The sequence below is a fragment of the Neophocaena asiaeorientalis genome, unplaced genomic scaffold, assembly GCF_003031525.2.
Source record: "Neophocaena asiaeorientalis asiaeorientalis breed wild unplaced genomic scaffold, Neophocaena_asiaeorientalis_V1.1 scaffold540, whole genome shotgun sequence".
In the NCBI taxonomy this organism is placed as follows: Eukaryota; Metazoa; Chordata; class Mammalia; order Artiodactyla; family Phocoenidae; genus Neophocaena; species Neophocaena asiaeorientalis.
In genome coordinates this window covers 5,500,928-5,509,367 of record NW_020172141.1, presented here as the reverse complement: position 1 = coordinate 5,509,367, position 8,440 = coordinate 5,500,928, and the positions used below count along the sequence as shown (strand labels likewise).

The following is an 8,440-nucleotide window of genomic DNA, read 5'->3' as shown; positions in this document are numbered from 1 at the left end:
GAGCCGCCGGCGCAGCCCCCGCGCCTTTGCGCTGCTTCCGGCGCGGGTCCAGAGCCGATCCTTGATCCGGAACCCGGATCTTGGATCTGGCCTCCTCGGGCGGAAACTAGTGGTCCCCGGTCGGGAAGAAAACAGGTTCCGGATCCGTCTGCTCCCGGAACCGGACGGCACAGGGCCTTCTCGCCCCCATCCCCCGGCCAGGCTTGGAGAAGGGGAGCCCGCGGAGCGGCCAGACTCCTTGAAACACCCAGGCTCCGGCGTGGGTGGGAGGCCTTTAGCCTGGGGATACGCTTCTCCCCCTGGAAGTTTCAGGACGACGTGGCACACATTCTACGTGGGTCGGTATTGGCACGCAGCTGGGCACCCTGGGAGTGGGGTGGGGTCCGAAGAGGCCGAGGCTGGCTTCCCTCCAGGACGTGTCTCCTGGAACGAGGCTGGGGGCGAGGGGAGCCGAAGCCTGTCCGGCGCAGGAGGGGCCGGAGGCTGTGCGCCCTTCCTTCCCAGCCTTGGCCAAAACCTTCGTGCGAGTCGGGAGGGCCGGGGGCCTGGGGCCCGTGCTCAGGGGATGCGGGCTCCCCGGGCGTGGGCCGGACTGGCTCCCGCTGGCTTCTGCTCGTCTCCCTTCCAGTCCGCCCCGTCCCCGGAGCCCAGCCTGGGAGCGCAAAACTAAAAGTCGCGACCAGAGTGCACCCCCGGCAGACGCATGACCGACCCTCTGCACGACCACCGTCTCCGGGGGCCGCAGCGCCACTCGCACGGGAGCGGAGACAGCGCTAGATCCATGTACACACCTGTGTGCCCCTCTATATATATGTCACATAGAATGTATATATGTTGGGAACATGCTCGCTTCTCCCGTGTGTCGCCGCTGTGCGTCGTGTGCCCCTCAGCACGGGGCCCTTGCTGGGAAGGGGGCTCCGGCGCTGCCTCCTTCCCCAAGCAGCCACCACCGCCCGGGCCAGTGCCCGCCAGTTCGTCCGCCTGTCTGTCCGTGTCCTCAGCTCTGTCCACGCTTCGATAGGCCTGATGCAGCCCCAGCCCGGGGCCGCCCTAGAAACTTCCTGTACATATGACTGTAAAACGGTGAACGTGCGTACTCTCCCCGGCCTCGTTACATAGTGTGTATATATGTATACTATACATATATATAATATATACGGAGATGTAAATGTTAACACTAGTGTTCCTATTAGGATACTGCTTCACACTGAAGACTGTGTGTATCGAGCTGTTTCTAAAAGATGTTTATTTTCCTTAAGAGTAAAAAAAAACAGTCATTGCATTCAGAAAAAAAAAAAAGTCAATAAAGATACGACGATTGTTTTGGAATTCTGCAGCCCGTGGATTCTGACCCGATTTTGCTGGGAGAGGGGCCAGGCTCTGGGGGAGAGGTTGGAAGGGAGGGGAGGGCTGGGCTCTGGGGACCTTACTGCAGGTACAGGAAAGAAGCCCTTGCTGCCCAGCCACACCCACGTGACCTCCGGGAAGGGGACAGGGGTCAGGCAGGGGAGACTGACACCCAGACACACAGGGAGACCCAGGTTGTAGCTCCTGCTGTCACAACAGATCCCCAAAGACATGGAGCTGTCCTCCCATGTCATCCCGGGACCTGAAGGGGGCAGAAGCTGGGAGAGGAGGCAAGGAGGCACAGCTGAGACCATATGGGCCCTAAGGATTAGGGGATGATATAGCCCAAACATGCGGCCCCGTGATCGGTGGGACCCAAGTCAGCTGGAGGGAATAAAGCTGGGCCTCCCAAACCGAAGGGCAGGTAGGGATGGGAAGCATTTGCCTGGGTGCTAGGGGGACGGATGGCCCAAAGAATCCCCTCTGGTTAGCACACACACCCCTCCCCAAAGGAGCAAAACCCAGATTATAAATAAGTTCATTTTTTATTCTCTGTATAAAACTTCTCAACCTATGAAAATAAAGTTTGCAAAAGGCAAAGTAACACTTGGAACCTCAGAGGCCAGGAGGCTGGCGCACCACGATCTACACTATGCACAGGTCTCCCCAGATGGGAGGGAGGCGCCGGGGGCAGGGCCCTTCGGCTCAGTGAGACGCACCCCTCTTCCCTCTGGACGGAGAGGGAAAGCCCAGGATCGGCGGCGGCGCGCGTAACAGTTGACCCCCCGGCGGCGGCCAGGCCCCGGCAATCCCCCGGCCGGCCACCAGGGGCCAGCACCATCCCGGCCGCCGCTCATCGAGGGCTGGAGCGGGCTGGGGAGGCCCCAAGGTCAAGTGCGGAAGTCCCCGAGGGTCTCCAGCCCTCCAGGGACAGTGCACTCCGTGGGCGAGCCTTGGACCCCGGATCTCCGGCGCTGCCCTCGGCCGTCGAGACAGAAACAGGGGCGCTGGGGCTGGGCCGCCAGCGGGGGTCTAGCTGGAGGTTACGGTGGTCCCGCCGCCCAGGCGCATGAGCAGCTGCTGGCAGTCATGCAGCAGCCGGCGGTCACCGAGCTTCTCGAGCGTGCGTGCCGCCTCGGCCAGCATGCCCACTCGCTGCCCAGGCGCCGACAGGAAGCCGGGAGGCAGGTAGCAGGAAGCCAGGAGCAACGCCTCCGCGTGCTCCCGCCTCGTGGGCCGCGGCTCCAGCTCCGCTGCCGTGCCTGCACACACGCAGAGTGGCATGTCAGGGGCGGGGCCGCGCCGGGGGTTCAGCCCAGTCAGCGCCCGCCCCCCGCCCCCCTCGGTCTCGGAGCACAGAGCCTCGCCCCTTCCGTGCCTGCCCCTGGAGCACAGACCGCGTACACAGTCGCGTGTCCCACAAAGGACAGTCGTCCCTCGTCCCCACTGACTCTCAGGTTAGGCCTCCCATCAGGGAGCCACCACCAAGTCCCTCGGTCTCTGTGTGTCTTACACACAGCCTCCCTCTGCAGCCTCCACCTGCTGTGTGGCCCTTCCCACCTGGGCCAGCTGTCCTTCTCACCTCCTTTGCCACAGGGGCCGGCCCTCCTCCTCAGGCTGCGGTCCAGGAGCTGATGTGTCCGCGCCGGGCTGGCCCCTGCCATCAGCCGGGCAGTGGCTTCATGCAGGAACACCTGGGCAGGAGGGGCCAGGAGAGGTTCCAGCCAGGCCCCCGCTCCCTCCCGACACCTCACATACATCCCCATTGCAAGCCAGGGCCCCATGGCCACTCACCCTCCGCATGGCAGGCCGGAAACTCTGTGCCAGACGCCTCAGGCCACTCAGGTCCCTCTGGAAGCCACGGAGCTCGAGGGCAGAGGCCTGGGCCCCACTGCCCGGGCCCGGTGAGGCCTGGGAGGGTGCCGGCGGCTTCTGCCGCTGCCACAGGCTGGTGCGCGCCCCAAGGAGCAGGTCACACAAGAGCAGCTGCATGACCTGGGGTGGTGGGCAGGGCAGGGGTCAGGGGGCTCTGGCTCTAGGAGGGAAGAGTGGGGGCCCATGGTGCCAGGGGCCGGCTCCGGGCTGCACTGCCGAGGCACTGCACCCGCCTCACACGTGCAATGCAACAGCAATGCACCGCGGGGCCGCCCACTCTCCAGGCCCCGCCACACGGCTCACCCCAGCCGTCCTCCGGGGGTGGGGACACTGAGGCCAGAGGGGGGCAGCCACTCTCCCCTGGACCCAAACCTTAGCCCCCAGTCCTGTACTGTCGGGCTGACCCTGCAGTCTTCTGCAGCCCAAGGGGGACCGTCCGGGGAGTGGAAAGGCCAAGGCCCCCAAGATCCGCCAGGCCCCTGGCCCCAGCCCTCACCTTGTCAATGGAGCTGCCGGCTGGTGTAGCGACCAGGCTGTCCTGAAGGTACCCACTGGCCTTCTCACACATGGCCAGGCTGGCCGGGCCAGACTCTGCCTTCCCACGGCCCAGCAGGGCCCGGGCAGCCTTGAAGGTATGCAGAGCCGCCCTGGGCAGGGGTCTCCTGTTGGGGCCAAGGCAGAGGTGTGACGGTCAGACCAGGCCTCAGGCCCTCGCCGAGCTTCCCCTGCCCTGGTTCTGGCTTCCCGGGAAAGAAATGACGGGACCCCAGCCGCACAGAACAAAGCTGCGGGTCGGGGTGGGGGCACGAGCACACAGCCTGCGCTCACTCGGACTCCTGCAGGGCGCGGGGCAGGCGCTCCACCAGTGGGTACAGCCGCTCGGCCGCCGCCTCGTCCCGCCGGAGCCAGTGGGTCACCACGGCCGTCAGCGACGCCCACCACTTGGCCACCGGGTCTGCGCCTGCAGGAAGCAGGGCCAGAGGGGTCCCTGAAACTCGGCCCCACCGCACCCAAGGCCGAGCTGCTGTGGCGCTGAGCCCAAGGGCATCACGGGGCGGGGAGGCCTGGGGGCTCACCGGCGGTGGCAGCCATGCCGGAGCCGATGGAAAAGCTGCAGGCAGGAGCCCCGGCCACGTCAGAACAGCTGTTCAGCAGCTGCAGGTACCCGAGGGCATCGGAGAATTCCCTGTGGCAGGAGAGGACTGGCCGTCGGGACAGGTGGCAGGGGTCCTGAAGCGGACGGCCCTCCCCACCTGCCCCCACGGCACAGCCTGGCTTCCTGGCTCCTCAAAGCGCGGCCGGCCCCTGCCGGGCTGGTGGGGAAACTGAGGCCACGGTGACCCGGCTCTGGCCACCGACACGGGTCCCTGGACGTAGCCTTTCCCAAGCTCCACTGGCCGGGGGTGGGGGACCTGGCCCGCTGAGGCGCAGAGGGACACTCACCTGTCCCCATCGGCTGATCCGGGGCCGGGGCTGGGCTGGGCCAGGCAATGCAGTGCTCGCTCCAAGAGATGTTCACGGAATAGCTGAGTCACGTGGGCCAGGGGGTCCACTGTGGGGAGGAGTGGGTGAGTGGGGCGGGGGAGAAGGGCCCCACCTCCCCATGCACAGGCACTTCCCTGCACCTAGGACTCTTCCCTGGGCACGGGGGGGCCTGGCTCTGAGACGGATGAAAGCTGGGGGATAAATATTCTGCCTCCCCCACCCCGTGGACAGGATAACCTAGCTTGGGCACACGCCCTTCCTGACCTCCTCACAGCACAGCGGTGTTGCCTGGGAGCACCTCCCAAATCAACCACCTGCCCCCAAATCCCTCTTCCTGTTTGCCTCTGAAGAGCCCCAACTGAGACAGAGCCAGCCTGGCCTCCCTGTTCCTGCAGCCCCCGTGGCGACAATGGATGGTGGGGCAACAGACCAGGGTGGGCAGGGACAGCAGAGAGGCAGGGGACAGGGGACAGGCGCAGGGTGAGAAGGCACCTGGGTCCCCGGCCACGCTGTACAGGCTGTGCCGCGGAGCGCTGCACACGGCCCAGTCACCATCCACGAAGAAACGGTGGCCCACAGGGTGGCAGAGCCACTGCATGGCAAGAGGAACTGAGCCGCTCTGTGCCAGGGAGGCCTGGCGGGCACTACTCAGGAAGAAGCGCTGTGGGCGAGAGGGGCAGGCTGTCATACCAGACCCCGGGCTGAGACCCCAGAGGGCCTGGAGCCCACCCCATAACCAGCTGCCTCTCCCGGGCAGCCCTCAGCCCAGGGAGACCTGAGCCCCGTCCCCCACCAAGCCCACCACCTACTCACTGTCAGAAAATGCAAGGCCCGGGGGAGACTGGTCTTGACCCTGAGCGCGGTGGCCACATAGATCTCAGCCAGCGTGGCCACGGACATGGCCTCCCCCGCGCACTCGGCCAGGTTCAGGGCACTCAGTGCCAGGTTGGCGGCAGCCAGGTGCCCGCCCGAGTACTTCCCTGGAAAATGGGAGGGCATGAGACTGGGCGTGGCGCAGAGGTGGCGGGATGCCCTCAGGCCCAGCCCTCGCCCGCCATACCCATGGTGTGCAGCTGGTGCAGCTTGTGGTAGACGAGGGCCGCATCGCGGGCACTGGTGCGGGCGTCCACCTGCAGGGCACCATCCCTCCGCAGGCCCCCCGCCCGGCCTGCCAGCCAGCGGCCCACCCAGAGATGCTGCAGCAGGTGACGGATAAGGCCCCAGAGCAGGCTGCAGGCCAGGTCCAGGTGGGAGGCGGGCAGGGGTCGGCCCAGGGCCCGCAGGGCCAGCCACAGCTGCTGGGCAGCCTGGGCAAAGTCCCCCTGCGGAGGAAGGTTTTCCAGGTGAGAGAGGTGGGGTCAGAGCATCCCCAGCACGTGCCACCCCTCTAGCCCCGGAGAGCCCTCCATCTTGGGCTCCCCGCCACGACCCCACCAACCCCGGCAGTGCCGCGGCTCCGTGGGGGTCTGAAGGGTAGACAGGAGTGGAGAGAACAGGGGAGATTCACGGTGTGCCCGGCACCTTCCCACCTACCCGGGCCAGGTCCAGGTCGGCCTGCTTGCGATGCCTCCAGAAGTGCACGGCGGGGCCCGAGTGGGGCCGCGTGACCGGCTCTCCGTAGACAAAGAGCAGCGCCAAGGAGGACAGCACCAGCAGCCCGTTCATCAGCCAGACCAGTGGGGGCAGCAGCCACGGGGCCCAGCCAAGGCCGTCTGGGGGCAGACAGAGGCTGGGGACATGCCACCCAGGAAGTCCAGAGCCCCAAGCCCACAGGCCCGGGATCTACGTCCCCAAGAGTCCCCCCTCGCACTGCCCAGGCTGGCCTGTCCTACCTCTGCCCTCAGCGCCCAGCATGCTGCGCCCAGGACCGTGGTAGACACTGGTGGCATCGGAGGGGCCAGCGGGACCCCGGCTGCCCAGCAGGGAGGCCAAGGGGTTGCAGGAGACACAGAGGAAGACAAGCACACACAGGGCCAGGCGGGAGCGGTCCAGCATGCCCCGGCTGTGGGGGGGCGGCAGCTGCTCTGGCTTCACCTGGCGGGGTGGGCGGGGCGGTGAGAACGGGGTGAGCACAGCCCAGAGAGCTCAGCTCAGAGGAGGAGGGATCAGCTCTGCCCCCAGCCTTACTGCGGGACCCCCGCCCAGCTCCCCGTCTCTAAAATAGGAGGTAGGACACGCCCCAGTCCCGGAACTCAGAGGATGTCGCTGGATGACAGGGAGGGGGCGACGACGTGCGACCCAACCTGGCTGTCCTCAAAGACTGGGCTGTCAGGCTCCGAGTCACTGCCACTGCCACCACTGCTACTGCCCCTGCTGCCAAGGGACAGTGGGCTGCTCTGGAAGGGCGAGCCAGCGTCCGAGGGTGGCGGGCTCAGGGTGTCCACCACCTCTGGCTTCTCGCCCTCCATGGGCACGTCTGTGTGGCCTCCACTGCTGCAGGCTGACACCAGGTCTTTCAGAGATTCTGTGGGCCAGAGAGGAGCTGGGCTGGGGTGAGGGCTACACACCCCACCTCGCCCCAAATCGGAGCTGAGGGCCACGGGAAGGCCGAAGAGAGGGTGAAGGGCCCTCGCAGGGTGAGCAGGCGTGGAGGGGAGCCAAGACTCACTGCTTTTGTGGGCAGCGGTGCGCAGATTCAGGTTCTCCTGCTTGAGTCTCTGGTTGCCCTGCTGAAGGAAGCGGATGTAGTCGATGGCCTTGCGCAAGACAGCAGATTTATTCAGCTGCAGGCGGTAGGGAGGAGACACAGCACAGGTGGCCGGTCAGGCCAGACAAATGGGCAGCTAAGCACAAGGGGTGGGACTGCTCTGCTACACAGTTGCCTCAGGGCCTTTGCACCTGCTGTTCCTTCTACATGGAATGTTCCTCCCTAGTAGAACCTTCCTCCCAAGTAAAACGCATACAACAGCCTACGGGCTAACCGCTGTCACCATCGTTCTTCCACCTCCACGCCTTGCCCCCTCGCCTCCTCCAGGCCTCTGTTCACATACGGCATCACCTTTGCGAGGCCTCCCCGACCAGCCGACTCAGATCTGCGACTGCCACCATCCCTCTTCCCGCCCCGTTTTCTTTCATGCCACCTGGCAAACCCCAGTACGGATCTGTCCCGTCTGCCGGCGCCCCGACGCCCCGCCAGCAAACCCCAGCACGGATCTGTCCCGTCTGCCGGCGCCCCGACGCCCCGCCAGCAAACCCCAGCACGGATCTGTCCCGTCTGCCGGCGCCCCGACGCCCCGCCAGCAAACCCCAGCACGGATCTGTCCCGTCTGCCGGCGCCCCGACGCCCCGCCAGCAAACCCCAGCACGGATCTGTCCCGTCTGCCGGCGCCCCGACGCCCCGCCAGCAAACCCCAGCACGGATCTGTCCCGTCTGCCGGCGCCCCGACTCCCCGCCAGCAAACCCCAGCAGGGCTCTGTCCTGTCTGCCGACGCCCCGACGCCCCGCCAGAACGTCAGCTGCTCAACAGAACAGCAGTCTGTCTGTTCACTGCTGAATCCCCAGCACCTAAAAGAGCCCACACCGCACAGGGCCTCCATGAAGCTCAGCTAAACAGAGCCGCCAGGCCCGAGGGGTCTGGAGCCCCAGGCCTGTCTGTCCAGGTTCAGCCCCATCCTCCTCTTCCCCCAAGGTGCCTCCTCTTCCCCCCAGGTGCCTCCTTCCCCAGGGCCACCCCATCAGGGCCTCTGCCCGCACCTTGGCCTCTGTGCCCACCACCAGGTCCTTGAGCTTGAA

General features: G+C 66.1%; 2 protein-coding genes across 2 annotated transcripts in view; one reads left to right on the top strand and one right to left on the bottom strand.

Moving 5' to 3' along the window:
• LOC112404735 (annexin A7-like) overlaps positions 1–1,336 on the top strand; it is a 1,948-nt gene extending 612 nt beyond the window's left edge. Inside the window, exon 2 of the mRNA XM_024752844.1 lies at positions 4–1,336. Within this exon, the coding sequence (XP_024608612.1) occupies positions 4–670 (667 nt within the window). The 3' untranslated portion in view covers positions 671–1,336. The remainder of the gene's footprint in view (positions 1–3) is intronic.
• Positions 1,337–1,873: 537 nt separating this feature from the next.
• The window catches only part of SREBF1 (sterol regulatory element binding transcription factor 1), a 9,319-nt gene continuing 2,752 nt past the window's right edge, over positions 1,874–8,440 (bottom strand). The window contains exons 6-20 of the mRNA XM_024752836.1: positions 8,402–8,434; positions 7,316–7,430; positions 6,951–7,171; positions 6,540–6,741; positions 6,241–6,419; positions 5,768–6,029; positions 5,521–5,687; positions 5,200–5,368; positions 4,666–4,774; positions 4,299–4,408; positions 4,051–4,183; positions 3,719–3,884; positions 3,142–3,342; positions 2,930–3,041; positions 1,874–2,609 (exon numbers count right to left, since the gene is read on the bottom strand). Of these exons, the coding sequence (XP_024608604.1) occupies positions 2,380–2,609; positions 2,930–3,041; positions 3,142–3,342; positions 3,719–3,884; positions 4,051–4,183; positions 4,299–4,408; positions 4,666–4,774; positions 5,200–5,368; positions 5,521–5,687; positions 5,768–6,029; positions 6,241–6,419; positions 6,540–6,741; positions 6,951–7,171; positions 7,316–7,430; positions 8,402–8,434 (2,409 nt within the window). The 3' untranslated portion in view covers positions 1,874–2,379. The remainder of the gene's footprint in view (positions 2,610–2,929; positions 3,042–3,141; positions 3,343–3,718; positions 3,885–4,050; positions 4,184–4,298; positions 4,409–4,665; positions 4,775–5,199; positions 5,369–5,520; positions 5,688–5,767; positions 6,030–6,240; positions 6,420–6,539; positions 6,742–6,950; positions 7,172–7,315; positions 7,431–8,401; positions 8,435–8,440) is intronic.